Source organism: Takifugu flavidus, chromosome 4 (assembly GCF_003711565.1).
Source record: "Takifugu flavidus isolate HTHZ2018 chromosome 4, ASM371156v2, whole genome shotgun sequence".
Lineage (NCBI taxonomy): Eukaryota > Metazoa > Chordata > Actinopteri > Tetraodontiformes > Tetraodontidae > Takifugu > Takifugu flavidus.
In genome coordinates, this window is record NC_079523.1 from 1,189,078 (window position 1) to 1,206,877 (window position 17,800).

Genomic DNA, 17,800 nt, shown 5'->3' on the forward strand with positions numbered 1-17,800 from the left:
GAATCATTTATGTGAATTATGATCATTGAGTTCTGTGTGGCTTTGAACGAGAGTCAGGTTGTGCTTTTGCTGAGGTACAACAATGATGCTGAAAACCAAAATTATCTGAAATTTCTCTTAGTTTTTACTAAAATTGATTTTAATTTTAAAAAAATAAATACAATCATTAAAATTAAATACTGTGGATACAAAATAGCGCACAATGACTTAGAGAAAAATATTCATTCTTATATGCTGAGATGCTACCAAACGTTGGGATATACAGTACGGGGATATAAAACAACATAAACTATAAAATGTTGCATGGAAGAAGCTTATTTAACAGGAGATGACTAACGGGTTGGCGCTCGTCTGACAACTTGATGGAACAAAGTGCTTCTCTTCTCTTTCTCCACCTGCATTATTGTCAATGTTCCCCAGAAGATCCTGAGAGGACAGTTGGGCACAGAGGGCATCAGCCACCTGCAGAACCTGAGATGGATCTGGAGGAAAAGGTGAGAGGAATATTACAGCAGCCACCATCAGAGACAAAGACAGGTGTAAAGACAGGCGTACCATCGCTGCTCCTGCTGCAAACGTCCAGTGTGTCCATCACAATCTTCCCCAGAATTCTGCGGGACACATTCTGGAAAGAGGTGGAAGTTTGATACAACAGATAAAACAATACATTTGCATGAAACTCTGACCGAAATTTGCAAGTTAAACGCCTTTGATTAATCGGAGACGACGTTTGGAAATGTAAATATGTGCAGTGGCCACTAGGTGGCGCTGTGAGGCCAGGCAGGGTCGCTGAGGACGCGCAGACCTTGTGGCGCAGCTGCAGCAGCAGACTGAGGGCATCTGAAAGTTTCTCCTCCAGCAAAGACAGGCGTGTCCTTTCTTTGTCCCTCAGCACAATCATGTCTTTGTCTTCTTCAGGCTGATGAGAGACAGATGCAGAAAACAAACAATGGGATGTTTGAGCTGTTGAACAGGAAGTGGACTTGACGTTTTAGTCAACAAATTCTTTAACTCTTTATTGAATGATATAACCAATATAAAAGCATCCCCACCTTTCCTGTCTCAAACAACTCTGTCTTCTGTCCATTCCAGCTGCAGCATCTCTTGTTGCTATGGAGACCGTGCGGGCGGACCAACTGGTTCTGACACCTGAAGAAAGTAGGAGTGATGAGAGCGATGTCTCAGCCTGGCGCTTTAAGCAAATCGTTGAAATTGAAGCGAACCCTTTTCCACAGCTGTGCACTCTGCTGATGCTCTTCGTCTCTGAGAGACCGTCCTTCCTCAACCCTCTGTCCTCCTCCTCTTCATCAGAGGAAGCTCTCCCCTCCACCGCCCTCTGCAGACATTCCACATCTGCAGACACAGAAGAAATGGACTCTTGGCATGGTTGCATCGGATCCGCGGTAGACGCTACGCAGGTTTCAGCCGCTCACCTGTTTTCCCACCAGAATCTCCACTCAGTTCCAGCTGTTGATGGGTGGGATCGGGCCTGCAGGTGCACTGGGACCTGGGGGTTGTAAAGGTGGACAATATTCTTAAAAGTAACAAACACATTCTGTTGCTGAGCTTCGAGAGAAGGAGAGAATTCCTATGAAATGCTTCACACCTATACTGGTGTAGTTCGGCCTCCAGTTGGCTGATTCTGGACTGGAACTGTGGCACAGACTGGGCCTGCTCCTGGATCATCCGAACCTTCTCCAGGCCCAGCCTCAGGGCCTCCCTGGCCTCCTCTGCTCGCCTCCTGACGAAGAGCCAAAATCACCCCACTGCTTTTCCTACTGCGTTTACATGTATTCAAATGCCGGTTTCCAACGTTCGCAACCTGATCAGGGTGTTCTCCTTCCTCAGCGCACCCTCCACCCCCTGCAGCTTCCGCACCTCCTGGTAGGCCCACCGTAGCTCCTCCTCCAACCGCTCGTTGAATTTGATGGCCTCCTCCAGCTGCCCATCACGGGAGGCACGGATCAGCTTCAGCTCCCTCACAAGAGGGTCCCTGGTGTCCCTCCTCCTCAGCACCTTCTTCACACCTCCACCAACATCGGAGCCACTCAGGCCTCTAATTCTTTGTGTCGGTATTAGTTTTCCTTCGCTGAAGGTCAGGGATGTGCCCTGAGCTGGATGGGTGGCGGTTCCGGGGTAGATGGGGGGATTCGGGAGGCTGGGACTGCGTGCGCGTCGCAGAGCCACCTCCAGGGCCAGGCACCGAGCATCGCTGCCTTGCAGTGCGGAGCGGAGATCTTCCACTAGCTCTCTCAGGGCCAAAACCTCATCTGGAGAGGAAAAGCCGCTGTTTAAACTTTTAAATAGCGAGAACAAGCGAATGTCAATCTCTAAAGAAACGCGCCATAAAAGTTTAAAGCATGAACACGTGATATCTGGAAGATGATTTCAGCTGTGCCAAAGACTCGGGAGAATTTTAGAAGTTGATTTCTGATTACCTGGTTCCGAGTTTTCTGCCGTCCGACTTTTTGTCATTCTCTCGGGTTTATTCTGATTGTTCGTCAAATCAAAACTCACGCATTTTCTCCTTCGCACCCGCGGCCACCGGAGCCGAATCTGCCGCTCCAGCAGCTCCGTGTCCTCTGTCACGGGCAGACGCCACGCACACGCCTCGGCGCCTTTACGCGCGCTGCGTACGCGAAAAAACCCACAGAGTCGCGAGTGGAAGTCTTTAAACGAGAGCTGGTGGGGGAGTCCAGAACAGACGCCAATGAACTCCTCGTCCTCCTCATGCTCTGCTCCGTCTCCAGGTGCTTCTCTCTCGGTCCTCTTCCTTTTGTCTGCTCCGCTGATCCCCAGCACACCGCACAGCGTGATGAAATCCTCCGCGGACAGGGTGTCGTTCCTGTTGGGGTAGGCCAGGTGATGGAACACCTCCTGTAAATACTGGTCTATGCCAGTGGCCAGAACGACGATTTCATTTTCCACGCCGGGATCGGGGCAGTGGTGGTGGGCCAGGGCGCTCCGGAGCCATTCGCTTTTACGCGCTGCTCTGGGTGAAGGCCGGACGCGTGGAGAGGTGCGCTCCATAACTATACATTCACTACTGTAATCAAGCATTAAAGTGCACTATTAAGGCGCGTTTCCATTGGCACCACTCCGATGATCCCGTCCTGGCGCATCGAGTCAAGAACTGAACCCCTGCAGCGTGAAATCAAACACCGCCAGTGTGCGACTCCACCCTTCTATGCGCACTCTGACCGTGTGCGTGTTTCTCCGAGCTTCTTTTCACTTACAGTCCGACCAGATTTTATTGTCTGATCTCAGTTACAAAGGTTGCTCCCCTATCATGTAGCGCCAACGCTGATGACGTTATTTCCAAAGACTGCGTCTCCAATCGCCCGAGGACAGAAATATCCACGATCTAATGTCTCAGAGGGCACCTTCACACTTGTTGCTCGACCTGTAGGGACTCATCATCAACACCCGACACATCCCTCATTCCACATGACAGAAGTTGAATGTGTAGTCAGGAAATGGAGCCAATCCCCATGGAAACACCTTTCTCCACCCAGACCACTCAGACCTGACAGCCAAAACAAAGAGGGCTGCCCTGATTGCACTCAGCAGGCATGACTGGACATACCAAGCAGATTACACCAGACAGGTCATCACAAGCTGAGCAGAAGTGACAGGAAGTCAGGTCTTTAATTACATGAGCATTCTCAGAGCTGCAACACCGAGTGGGAAACTTATTCACCCTTTCATGGCTCCTTTTAATGTCCTTTTTCCTTTGCCAAATTATTTTTGTGCTTGTTCTGCAGAAACTTCTTATCACTTGTCAGAGAACCCACCGGATTGCTTTTATCTGGCTTTATTGTCTAGACATGCGTCATATCAATATTCTGATTGGAGGAGTTGCTGCTGCGTGTAGACAAGCTAGGAATGTGGTTTAAACATTCCAAATAAATATTGTACCAGACTGACAGACAGAAGACCAGCAAAGATTAACTAGATTAAAGTATTGATGTGACTCGTGTCCGGACGAGATAAAAAGAAATCCATTTAAGTCCCAAAGGTTAGACCAAGATGAACCTTTGGGACTTTTAGGTTTTTCTTATGTTGTCCTATTCTGGCAGAAACTCTTCTTTTAATGCCTGTTTTCAAATGCTGACAAATTGTCCCGAAGACACAGGAAACCACTTCTCAGCAGCAGCTGGAACGTGTGGAGGCAGGTAGAGCTCAGCGAAAGGAGGAAGTCGGTCCCAGTCGCCCAAATGCTGTTTGGTTTTACGCTCACAGAAGAATCTGTGTCGGGGTCAAAGTGTGACGCTACTCGCGCGGTGCTCAAACACATTAATCAACTCCAGAAAGGTTTCCTTCCACTGAAGGGTGTGTTTGTGACCGTGCACACGTTTAAATTCAGTTTGTAGATTGTTTTCATCATGTCCAACAACTGAAAGGCTCTGCAGAAGGATCGCCTTCATGTGTGCATACTGTATTGCTCTAGTCGCTGGCACACGGAGGCCACCCATACAGAGGTTAGCGCAGGCTGTTATTTAACTGTCAGAACACATTCTGTGAGAATATGAGCTGTGCAGCTGAGTAATCTCTGAAAGGTTTCATCATCGACAGTAATTGAGACCCTCCCTTCTGTCCTGGCTTGTATTTTCTGGAATTTAAGCTTTCATTCCTCCATCAAAATGCATTTCAAAAGAGCGACAGAGACACAGAGAACATGTGATATGTGTTTTTATCACTTAGGTTTTATGCTAATTTATAAAGCCCTTGAAAATAAATGACCATTAGCACATTCCAACATTAATAATTATAACTTTATTTAAAAAGAACTTTATCATAGTTGATACAAAGTGTTGTACATCACATATAGATAAGTATAAACCCTTACACGTAAGCAAAATACACACACACACACACAAGCCTTTCTGATTACCAAACTAATCATTAAGGCTATCAATAAAGCTAATAAAAATAATCTAATTGTAGGTTGAATGAATGGGAGGCCCTCTGTCCTTCAGCTGTTGCTCTGTATGAGGAGGTGTGTGTGTGTGTGTGTGTGTGTGTGTGTGTGTCCATGCATACTCAAGTGTCCTGGTGTTCACCTTTAAAAGGACTATCAGCACAGATAGGGGCAGGCTGCAGGCTTTTGTATTAGCTGCCATGTGCTCCCCTGTGGGTCAACAAAAAGACAAATGCAGCCACACACTCCCACGGCTTTGAAGTGACTGACCAATGTGCTCTGTGTCCTGGTGAAACCCTGCAGGGATACGAAGGTCTCTAAATGTGCAGTCGTGCTTCCTTTGTTTTTCCTTTTCATGTCAGTGGTGCCTGGCTCCTGATGCCCTGTTTTAGGTGCTCAGGTGTGGCTAAAGCATCCAGCCTGACGCCATCAGCAACCTCATACACACACAAACACACTCAGAGGAAAACAGAGATCCTAAATAGAGGATAATGTCCTTTCTAATGGGGGAACATTTATTCTGTGTCCCCCCCATCCCTGTTTGATGTTTACCTGGCAGAGTGAGCCGGCCACCTGAATCAGATACCTGCAATGAGGCACACCTGGGTCTCTTCCCTGATCACTGAGGCTATAAATACCTGCTGTTGGCCTCTGTGTGCCAGGTTGTGCTGAGAAGGTTGATGGCAAGTTTGCTGGTGTCCTGTGATCAATGTCTCCAGCTTTGCTGCCCATGCACCTTCATAAAAGACCACTAAACAGGCACTTTATGATGAAGAGCTCCTGTTTTGGTTCTATAGTATAGAACTATGCTGTTTAAAACCATAAACTGCTGTCTTAACCTTTCTGAGGACTCTTTTTAAGCCTATTTTCTATCAGGTCTGAGGGAAACATATTAGTTCCATTCTTAAGCCTTTAATCAATAAGGGCTTAACAGCAGGTAAACAGTCAAAGCTTTTGGAAGCTTTCATTCATCTGAACTGTCCAGATGGCCAATGTCCTTGACTGGCCCTCCGCTCTTTTATTTGTTGTAAATGATAAACTGTGGCCATTGTTCGCTTGCTCAAAGGACATCTGTCAGCTGAGAGGCCGACACACAGAATGAGCATCGTGAAAGTAAACACGGGTAATGTGGAGCGATTCTTCAGCAGGTAAACAGCTCAGAGAACATCAACATGAGAAATTAGGTTAGAGTGTGTGTGTGTGTGTGTGTGTGTCCATGCATACTCAAGTGTCCTGGTGTTCACCTTTAAAAGGACTATCAGCACAGATAGGGGCAGGCTGCAGGCTTTTGTATTAGCTGCCATGTGCTCCCCTGTGGGTCAACAAAAAGACAAATGCAGCCACACACTCCCACGGCTTTGAAGTGACTGACCAATGTGCTCTGTGTCCTGGTGAAACCCTGCAGGGATACGAAGGTCTCTAAATGTGCAGTCGTGCTTCCTTTGTTTTTCCTTTTCATGTCAGTGGTGCCTGGCTCCTGATGCCCTGTTTTAGGTGCTCAGGTGTGGCTAAAGCATCCAGCCTGACGCCATCAGCAACCTCATACACACACAAACACACTCAGAGGAAAACAGAGATTCCTAAATAGAGGATAATGTCCTTTCTAATGGGGGAACATTTATTCTGTGCCCCCCCCATCCCTGTTTGATGTTTACCTGGCAGAGTGAGCCGGCCACCTGAATCAGATACCTGCAATGAGGCACACCTGGGTCTCGTTCCCTGATCACTGAGGCTATAAATACCTGCTGTTGGCCTCTGTGTGCCAGGTTGTGCTGAGAAGGTTGATGGCAAGTTTGCTGGTGTCCTGTGATCAATGTCTCCAGCTTTGCTGCCCATGCACCTTCATTAAAGACCACTAAACAGGCACTTTATGATGAAGAGCTCCTGTTTTGGTTCTATAGTATAGAACTATGCTGTTTAAAACCATAAACTGCTCTCTTAACCTTTCTGAGGACTCTTTTTAAGCCTATTTTCTATCAGGTCTGAGGGAAACATATTAGTTCCATTCTTAAGCCTTTAATCAATAAGGGCTTAACAGCAGGTAAACAGTCAAAGCTTTTGGAAGCTTTCATTCATCTGAACTGTCCAGATGGCCAATGTCCTTGACTGGCCCTCCGCTCTTTTATTTGTTGTAAATGATAAACTGTGGCCATTGTTCGCTTGCTCAAAGGACATCTGTCAGCTGAGAGGCCGACACACAGAATGAGCATCGTGAAAGTAAACACGGGTAATGTGGAGCGATTCTTCAGCAGGTAAACAGCTCAGAGAACATCAACATGAGAAATTAGGTTAGTGTGTGTGTGTGTGTGTGTGTGTAAACAGCACTGAATCGTGTGGCAGAGTCAACAATTCCTCATTCCTGAGATCGCTGGAGAACTTGTGAGTTTTGAACAAAGTTATGGTTGAGACAAATGTTCACACACACACACACACACACACACACACACACACACACACACACACACACACACACACACACACACACACACATGCCAATGCATTCCTGGGAGCTGGAGCAGGGCTGGGATTAAGGCAGCAGATGAGGCATGTGGCCACAGGCAGAGGTCGGACTTGAGCTGCTCTGTTTTCCTCCATCTCGCGTCTGCCTGAGTCATGAATTTTATCTAAAAATGCTGCTAACAACGTGCACACCCCTTCTTTGTTCACGACAGCCACATTAAATATCTCCTACAATAAAGGCTTCCTGGACACACTGCAAACCTCTGCTGTTGATTCATCCTTCCTGAGACACTTTGAAACAGGAAACAGGATGAAAATACTTCAGATTGGAACCGAGAAACTTGCCTGGAGCCTTGGCAGTAGCAAGAGCTAAAAAAAATCTACCAGAAATGAATTAGTATAAATTTGATGTTTATATCCATGTCATAAAAATGCCCATAAATATAAATTATGTGTTTGCATAATTGACATTAACACTTGATCTATGACATTTAAAGTAAGGAAGGTATTTGCAGCACATCGAGTGCATGTTCTTCATCACTGGAAGGAATTCTGACCAGAACAGATGTCTTTTCTCTTCAGCATCACATCTTTCTGCTTCCTGACAGTAAACATCATGAGTACAAATCACCTAAACTTCCTGCGAACTGTTTACGTGTGTCTGACCAATCACACACAGGCACAGCAGTGATGTATATATGAAGTCAACTACAGCAACAGAGTTCTTAAACAGAAACTGATCACATTTAATGTAACTTTAGCTGGTTGTTTAAGTCTGTTATGTTTCTGTGTATTTCAGGAGTGACTGAATGACAAACCCCTCCTCACTTAGGTTTAATGAAATTTGATCTTGACAAAAAAGTATTTTTAGTAAGCGTGTCCATCGTATCATGACCATAAACATTTTATTGGGATGGTCCTGCTGGTAATTGGATCCCTCATCTCCATTAATTGCGCCTCAACAATGTCAGAGTAACCAGACCTTTTTATGCTTGTATTGCCATCATGTGGTAGAACGTGGTACTACATAGTTGCAATTTAGAACAAATTGGATTTCTGATGGATTTCTGACAATTTGTGTCGAGTAGTGAGTTATACTAAATATTGGATTCACCGATTAAAATGAAAGAAATAATGAAACCAGCATAAATTTGAAGCTCTTAAGCAAGACGTAAACCTGCCTGTCCGCCTCCGCCGGAAACGTGGGCGGAGCATATGTCGCTCCAGAATCTCATTGGTGTTTGTTCAGACAGCTGACAGGAAGTAGAAAGTGATGCTTTTATGGGTTTAACACTCGCTACCCAACGGCCGGACACGTTTGGTTTAATTACATTCTTTATTCTGACGATGGAAGCTTAAATTAATCCAGTTTTTCGACTTTGCCAATCCAGCTACCTTGTTGCAATCGGGATTGGTTGCGTTTCATTAAATTTCTGGAGAATTCTACCAGGGCAGGACAGATCCATAACAGTGGTTGGAATTTCTTAGATGTTTTTTTTTTACAGGAATAAAGAGATTGATCAAACCAAACTTTAACCAAATCCACAAACTTGTTCTTTCTTGAAAATTTTAAAACATCCATTTGGTGTTTGGAGCTGGTCCTGCATCAAGTCCCACATGTATTTAATGATGAGTTCCTCTCATTATTTTGTCCCTAATCATCGAATGTTACCAAAAATGACCGCACATAGAGATACATGCAAATAAAACAGTTCATCCGATGGAAAAGTTGAAATATTTGGTAGCTATTAAGTGCTGCAGAAGTATGATAGATGACAGTCTTCATTTTCTATTCAGTTTGTAATTCTGTAAAAGCAATTGTGTTATTTCTAGTTTTGCACATTCATTTTCTTGAAAGCAAAAATGTGTGAACATCTTAACATTGCTATGTTAAGTATAAATGTCACAAGAATGTGGCGTTTTCATCGAACACCTAGAGGTAAATTAAGAAATAAAAATTTCTCATACATCATTTGTGCATTTGATTTTTTTTGTCTGGAAATTGTAAACACATCACAATGTTCTCAGTAAAGCCCAATTTTGTTCCGTCAGCAGAGAAAAAAAAAACTATGGTGGGAAGCACAAAGAGCACAGACCCCTGCTGAGGAAGGTAATTTCCCCATAAATTGGGCAGCAGTAATACAAGGTTACATAACGTCCATGTATGTTCTCATCCATCCAAGTCATGGTTTTCCAAAGGTCTGATCCCAGACTTGGTCCAGTTGCTCGCTGAGATCATATTTAGGTTACATAACATTGTAGGTTGCATTCTTTTATCATCAAATCTCAGGCTTTGATTATAAAAGAGATCAATTCCAAAGTCCCCGCGCAATCCGCAGCATCACAGGTTTATCAACGTCTTCTGAACTTTTCTTTAATCTCCGTCCATAACTTTTTGAGTTATCTTGCTAACGCCGGCTGTCACTTGACCTCCTTGGCGGGGGATAAGGTCGTTTATGTGGATAAACAGCCCATAAACTGGACGTCGTGCGTGTCGGAGACTAATCAGTCAGTTTCCTAAAAAAATAGTAAGGCACAATCGAACGATCGCAGGTGGGCGGAGCCAAGTAGGAGGAAGGGGCGGAGTTAGCCGGTCGCTGTGACAGCTCATAAGAAAACCGGTGCCGAACATCTACGGCCGCCGGCTGGAGCTCACATCTTCCGCTTATATCAGGCCGTCGAGACAAACTCCTAACCGGGCATAAGAACACGTTTACCTCTCGCTGACGCGCCGCATGATTTTTTTATGCAGGAAATTCCAGAGATTTCATCGACGGTCTAGAAGATTAGCATTGCAGGTACGCCTCTACAGGATGGAGACTCAGATACATGTGCCCCTCGGTTCGCCAGTAATTCGAAAAATCCCCATTTTCGTGGACGAGCACAATGTGACACCAGGGGCGATGAAGCTCATTCAACAGCTGAGACCAGCGTGGGACATCAGCAACGTCAAGACGAAGGTAACGTGAGCCGCTAAGCTAACAGTGCTAGGCTAGGTCAAGATGGGCAGGTCTGCCGCATCAGTCAGCAGACCTCCATCCACACTGGGGCTGTTACACCTCCTGGCACAGGAGACCAGCTGGAGACAAACATGAAATGAGTCCTTATTGGGACGAGCAGTAATGGAAGATTGCGAATTTAGTGCAAGGTTCAAGGTAATTTGCTTTACAGCCAGTAATAAAACGCACCAACAGATCGACCTATTAACGTACGTGAACAAATCAGCAACTTCGAAGAGAAGACTGGGTAAGAGTTCAAGTTTCACAGACTTGAACCCGTGTCCCCTCTGTGGTGGATGATATCTCTTCCGTGAAGGTTGTGCATCAAGTTCATCTCAGGCTCAGACCTTCCAGGAGTGACTGGACGTTTTTTAGAGCTCTGCCCTGAAACTGGTCCTTCAGCTTTCACACTTGAAAATTCAGTTTGTAGAAAGAGATTGTTAACTATGAAAGAAGCAGTCGGACCTTTATAAAGACTGGATGGGCCAGTACCAATACCAGCATACACACATGCACACACACACACACACACACACACACATAAGCATTCGTGGTATTCTATGTGGTACTACTATAAAACAGTACTTTGACATTTGCACACAGCCCGTCTGGGTCATCAGTCATAGTTGGATCTATATCCCGACTCCACCTTGGTTCATTTGATGTGTTTGCATGTTCTCCCAGTGCCTGTGTGGGTTTTCTCTGTTTACTCCAGTGATCGTCCCAATACAAGCACGACATCGGTGTCACACGAACAGTATATATTTCAAGCTGACCTCAGCAACCTTTCCTGTTAATATTTAGTTATATATGAAGCTGTATAGATTTGTTTTTGTGCTGTATCTATATTATCTGAAGCTTACTTAGAAAATTCAACGTCAGATGAGTAGTAGCTCTAATATATTGGTGATAATAATTAAAGTAAAATGAGGAGCTCTTGCAAACAGCTCCTGGTAGCTTTTACATACTTTGGTTTTATTCTGCTATGCACAACATTTGTTTGATGCATTTTTTATGGCCAGTATTTCATTTTTTCCCATACAGAACAATGCTAACATGGCTGGTTAACAGTTGTTCTGCTAAAACGTGTCGAGTGGTGATCAAACCTTACTGCTCCCACCCTGTTTAAGTGAGGAACGACTCCATGCTGGTGTCCAACACTCACCTGCCGAAGGAAAAAATACATAATTTATTCCCTGTGAAAGGATCAAGTGACGGTTGTGTCGTGGCTCCATCAGACGGTGGACATGGTAACATCACGTCCTCGTCCTGTGTCCCGGCGGGACATGAACGCGTCTGTGTGTTTGTGTGTCATTCACACACCTCAGTGTGCTGAGAGAAGTGGGAGCGTTGTTTTAATTAGAGTGAAGAACTAAAAGAGTCAACAGACCCACCCAATTGGCTTCTTCCACTTTAAATACGCACGAGTTCCTCCAAACAGGGATCCACTTTCCCTTTCCCATGGTTCATTTCTGCCACTTCCCTGGACGCCCACGCCGTCACACCACAGCGTATAGAAAGCACAAAGGTCAGGCAGCATACGGCTAATTGTTTACACCTGTCTGGGTCCAAGATTATCACTGTCTGTCGATGTATTGATCGCAGGTCTTAGCGTTGTATTGTGTGTGGGGCAGAATGGATCAGCGGCGCTCGCGTATGTATGTTCATAACGGGGATGTTTGCGATGCCAATCTTTGTAGCCAACCACGTGTGGAATGCCAGAAATTTATGAGTGAGCGTCTGGGTCGTGTGTATGTTGCCATTGTGTTTTTACTGTGCTGGGATGGTTCGGTCTGGCCATTTACACAGGTGGACGCCTGACAACGGCTGCGTCACGTGTTTTTAAACGGGAAAAGTCAACATTATACATCAATATGCTTTTAAAGTGCACCCACCCTCGGTTACGGTTCTGGATGGAGGGGACAACAAGGTTTAATAAGACAAACGTCTCCTCGTCTCTTCTTCCAGTACTTCACTGATGGAACCACGAACAAGCTGGTCGGCTGTTACCTGGAGGACAGTCCGGAGGATGTGGTCCTCGTGCGAGTGTACGGAAACAAGACGGAGCTGATCGTGGACAGAGACAACGAGCTGAAAAGTTTCCAGGTTAACGCAAAGACGAGAATCTTCCAGGATTTAGATGCAGAAGAGCAAATTCCTGAGAGGTCTCCCTGTCCTCCCCTGTGTAGGTCCTCCATGCTAACGGCTGCGCTCCTCATCTCTACTGCACCTTTCAAAACGGAATCTGCTATGAGTTCATTCACGGGGAAGCTCTGGGGACGGAGGATGTGCGGGACCCTACGATCCTCAGGTGAGGCGGAGATGAGCAGGAGTTTCACCTGTTGCCTCAGTCTTTTCCCCTTCGGTTGGACTTTTCATGCTGCGTATAGACGGATAATCTTCCCTAGCAAAAATCCTTAACGCAACAGTCGAGTCCAGCTGAGGAGGAGGTCAAATAAAAAGTGGTCAATTATAAAGTTCATGTTACCATAGCAGCGGTTTTAATGTGTCGTCCTAATAAAGTGTTCGATTAATGAAACGAATGTGAAGCTTCCAGCCGTCCCTGAGGATCCTCCTTTCAGTTGGACCTTCGTGTGCCGTAAGGTTGGTTTGTGTGTGCATGTGTCCTCAGACTGATCGCCAAGGAGATGGCCCGCATCCACGCCATCCACGCACACAACGGCTGCATCCCCAAACCCGACCTTTGGATCAAGATGCGGAAGTACTTTTCCCTGGTGGCCACGGAGTTCACTGACCAGGCGTCCAACACCAGGTGAGGTTTTGGTGGGCTTTAACCGGACCCCTGTGAGTCCAAACACGGGGAAATATGTGGAATTGATGGAACGCCGAGAGCAGCTTTGCTCTCCGTGTTCTTGTTGCCATTCGATTACGCAGAGCGTTGGGTTTATATAACAGCAACAGTGAGAGCTGAGTGGATTATGGAGTCTGAGGCATGCAGCGAGGCAGGAGATGTTTGCTCTGCTCGGTGGCTCGGGTCGCCAAGCTGGCTTCCTTGGTTACAGAAATGTTGCCGAGCAGTCCGAGTCCAACTGCACCAGGTTCTAGTTGTTAGAGTAAACAAGTCAGCAAAAGCTGGCCGTCTGCCCGAGTGTGGTTTGTTTGCTGTAGAACACTAGAGAGTCAAGAAGGTCATGGAGACGGAGCCAGCTAACTCTCCGAGGAGAGGTTGGGCATAGGCTCCGCCCTCTCTGTGCGCTCCCATCTAATTAGCCTGACTGGATTAAATCCCATAATCCCATTACAATTAGCATGGGGCTCCTGCACACTTGCTGGCTAACATGCTAGCTCAGTGTCTTGTTGCCCTCAACGTTTGACACACGCTGGTGTTGAAGTGCTCGGTGTGCGTCATGTGACCGTCATGTGACCAAGATTCCCTACAGATCAGATAAATAAATGCTCAGTCATCCTCTTACCTATGGAAACAAGTAAATATTTTACGATGCTGCTAATTCCTGGTCATTAACGTGTATGTGCTCACGCTGAGCAGAGAAATCGTGTAGATCTGTGGACTCTGGAACCTTCAGAACCTTCATTTTCCTGTTCCTTCATCAGTCCCTTGGCTCAGAACCTCAGAGCCTGTTTGGTTCAGCCTGAGGTGTGTACGTGCAGGTGCGTTGTAACTGGAGACCATCCTCATGTACGCACCCACTGCAGCGCCACGAGTGGCCTCTGAGCTTGTTTCTGTGGAGCTGTGTCTCCATGGGAACCACATGCAGATGCCCCACTGAGCCTGTGTGCTGTCTGAACACGCTGAGCTCGGGTGTTCCCGCCTCTCTTCCCTGTTTGCGACGATAACTGATATCAATAATATTTAATGTTCTTAATACCAGCAATAATAATAAAAAAAGTGTTTCCTTTCTCCTTTTATTTGCTGACTGTCCAGAATCCAGCAGGAGGTCCCGAGCAAGGCGGTGCTGGAGCAGGAGATGGCGTGGATGAAGGAGCATCTCTCCTCGCTGGGTTCCCCTGTGGTGCTCTGCCACAATGACCTGCTGTGCAAGAACATTATTCACAACAGCAAAGAAGGTAACACCCAGGGGCCCCAGTGCAGTTTATCACAACAGAGCCGGTGGGTTTAACGGTTCCTGTAACTTGTCTCTCAGGTCACGTCCGCTTCATAGACTACGAATATTCCAGCTACAACTATCAGGCCTTCGACATCGGCAACCACTTCAATGAATTTGCAGGTTTGTTGAAGCAAACTGTGATTGGATGTTGAGGCCGGATCGATATCTGACGGAAAGCTGGTGTGATCAGGAATGACGGAGCCCGATTACCTGCTGTACCCCGACCGTGAGATGCAGATGGACTGGCTACGAGTTTACCTGCAGGCCTACAAGAAGTTCACCAAGAAGACGGAGGAGGTCAGCCAGCAAGAGCTGGAGACTCTCTACGTACAAGTCAACAAGTTTGCCCTGGTGAGTGAGGATTCTCTCTCTCTCTCTCTCACACACACACACACACACACACACGTTCTACATTAACAGTCACACACTCTTCGTGTCTGTGTTGTATCTCTGTAGGCTTCACACTTCTTTTGGGGCTTCTGGGCTCTCATCCAGGCCAAATACTCCACCATTGACTTTGACTTCCTGGGGTGAGTGGCGGTGTTCCTGTTGAAGACTTGCTGCTGTGTGTGTGTGACGTGACCTTGGATATGATATTACAGATGGTCGAGCTGTCCGAATCGGTCAGCAGGGTGTAACAGTAGGGGACTAAAACGTGGGACTGTGCTGACCTCTGATGTTGGCTCCTTTTTCTGAGGTTTACCGACTGGAAAAATTGTTTTATCTGCTTAAATGGGATGTTTCTCTTTCTGCTCTTGAATGTCTGTAACCAGCTTCCTAATTTCTGCTGCTGTGGTTTTCCAGGTACGCCGTGCTCCGTTTTAACACTTACTTTGAAACCAAACCGGCAGTGATGGCCTTGCAGATCCCAGAATGAGGACCCAACATTCCCGGAAACAGGCGCAACTACAGTCATTCCTCCGAGTGGGCTTAACGTCTGCCCCAGAACTTGTAGATTTTCTTTCAGTGTGTGAATGTTCTTTATTTTAAATCATGGAGTCTCAGAGCTGACAGATGTGGCTGGCACAGCTGTCAGGAATGACCCCCTCACGACCAACTGGAAAGGGGGGCTTTACTTGCTCTGGCAGCTGGGATTAAAGGTCAGTTTAGGGAGGAAAGTGTTAAAATATGAAGCTGGTATTAACGGTCCTGTTGTGTGGAATCATCTGAATTAGAACTGCTTTTCACAGTGTGTCTTGAGTGGATGTGGAGATCATTCAACCTCACCGTTTGTAACCTCTTCGCTGGGTGACCTTTTCTTCTTTTTCCCCATCTTTGGTGCTCACTGCCCCACTTGAGGACCCTGGATCTACCTGAGCATCCAGCCTTTTCTCTCCTCTCTTTTTGGTAGCTTTGCTTTTCACCACTTAGGTCCATGAATGAGAAGCGTTAAGGTTCTTTTCTTTGTCAGCGCAGAGATGCGGTCGGTTATCCAACCTCTCAGGTGAAACAGCACTCCAGTAGACGTTGGTTCAGCACATTGCTGTCCTCAAAGCTTTTCCACCGTCTGGACTTTTATGGTTATGTGGATTTGTTCTGTCAAACTTCCACTCAGCCTTTCCACGCCCCTTGGAAAATCTCAACCCCGGGCACCCGTAGCCTCCCACCTGCCAGCTTGTGTGCACTCTCTCCTCATTTTACCATCTTTGATAGCTTCCTGCCCCAGTTCTGTTTCCTATGGAGGCAGCACCACCTTCTCCTCAGGCTAAGTTGAAAGAAAAGGCTGCTCACAGGCCCAGACAGTAATCAATTTGCATTTCTGCCCCACAGATTTGAAGCATTGAACCTTTTAAAATGTGCCATTTGACACGCAACATTTTGAATTGAGAGCAAACCAGGTCCAGAAACTCAGAGTCAAGATGCTCCCTGCATTTTACTGGCCCCAAAATAGCCCATTAGCCCCTTTAACGAGGATTTTTGTTTTTTACCCATTTATGAATTCTGTTTAGCCATTTGGACCAACAGGGGGCGCTGCCGAGCTCCAGCCTCCAGTGTGGGTTTCATGTAAATGCGGGTTTAATAATTTACAGTCAGCAGCAGAAACGCTCAGCTCATGTAGAGTAAATCCTCTTAATACTTCCAGTCAGACTGAAGAGTGCTTTCAGGGGTTTTTATGATTGAAATGGAATTTGTGGGCAGTTATTCGGAGGTGGTAAAAGCCTCCTGAATGTGAGGCAGACAGAGGCTGCGAGGCTTCCAACAGTCCTGCTGAAAGGCTGGCGAAGAGTCTCCAGACGCGTCCGAAATGTTACTAATCTCATGTCAGTGAGGTGTGAATCCTCCACTAACCTGAGTAGCACTAATCCAGCGTTCAGCATCAATAATTATTTGCATTTAAAACAGCTGTTTTGCTAATCGGAAGCTAAACCCTCTACATTTGTCTCTTTAAATTCCACATTTACTTTAGTACTGCAGCTTCCCTCTACTCTGTCACTGTGAGAATCGGATGTTTTTGTTTACAAAGTGTTTATGAAGAAAGAAATGTAAAAATATTTAAGTGTATTTAAAGAATATTTCAGGAAACTGAAAGTGGTTCCTTCCCATCAGTAGAACCAACTTAGTTCTGCTTTTGTAGGAATTAAAAATCGACGCTTAACGAGGTGTCAACAGCACCTCGTTAAGATCTGCACTGACCTGAGTAATTTAGAGCAGATTCACTGGTCATTTTCAGTTGGAGCATCTCTATTTATTGCTGATTTTCATCGTTCCCACCATAATATAACATTTCCACACTCCTTCAACATATATTGGTTTTCTAAATGCACTGATTGGTAAAAGTCAGACAATTTTTGGTCTTAGGTTCATGAGTTTTGCACTGTTGACTGATAGCTAAAAGGTTTCAAATGAATTAAAACCCACACGGCTCTTTTCACAGAAGCATGTTTTGATTTGGACACCGTTAATTGAGAGCTCTTTTCCCACCTCACTTGTTTCTCACGGGAGATTTAATCTTTGTGTGTGCGAATGTACTGGACTAATTTTCTTAAACTGTACAGATAACAGCTATTTGTCTGCTTTTTATAAATGCTTTGAGCGCCGTGTGAAGGCGCCCGGTGGGATTACAGCCGTGTGTAAATACTGTAAGATAAACTGTGAAAAGCTACTTGTACAGTGATCCTTCTCAACTGTGGGAGTGCAAGAATTCCTGAAGTTGTTGGTTAAGAATTTCCATTAAAATGTATAAATAATTCAGATTTGTGTCGTCATTGAGGGGCTCAGCACTTGCGAAGCTCCAGTCGGCCACCAGGGGGCGATGCGCTGCTTCAGCTTCCTTCATTAACTCAGATCAAATCTGAGATTTTATTATAACTGGAAGGAAAAATAAGAGTCAA

General features: G+C 45.8%; 2 protein-coding genes across 2 annotated transcripts; one reads left to right on the plus strand and one right to left on the minus strand.

Moving 5' to 3' along the window:
- Window positions 1-103: 103 nt before the first annotated feature.
- Window positions 104-4,429, minus strand: si:ch211-112f3.4 (EF-hand and coiled-coil domain-containing protein 1). Its single transcript, XM_057031608.1, has 9 exons — window positions 2,439-4,429; window positions 1,823-2,270; window positions 1,607-1,741; window positions 1,434-1,507; window positions 1,224-1,353; window positions 1,053-1,149; window positions 806-919; window positions 556-625; window positions 104-482 (listed from the first exon to the last, which is right to left on the minus strand). The coding sequence occupies exons 1-9, from the start codon at window positions 3,058-3,060 to the stop codon at window positions 319-321; spliced, it is 1,854 nt and encodes a 617-aa protein (XP_056887588.1). The 5' UTR covers window positions 3,061-4,429; the 3' UTR covers window positions 104-318.
- A 5,550-nt stretch (window positions 4,430-9,979) lies between these two features.
- On the plus strand, window positions 9,980-17,658 carry etnk2 (ethanolamine kinase 2). The gene is made up of 9 exons (XM_057031614.1): window positions 9,980-10,341; window positions 12,349-12,486; window positions 12,570-12,691; window positions 13,013-13,153; window positions 14,285-14,427; window positions 14,505-14,588; window positions 14,659-14,819; window positions 14,925-14,998; window positions 15,273-17,658. The coding sequence occupies exons 1-9, from the start codon at window positions 10,117-10,119 to the stop codon at window positions 15,343-15,345; spliced, it is 1,161 nt and encodes a 386-aa protein (XP_056887594.1). The 5' UTR covers window positions 9,980-10,116; the 3' UTR covers window positions 15,346-17,658.
- The last annotated feature ends 142 nt before the right edge of the window (window positions 17,659-17,800 follow it).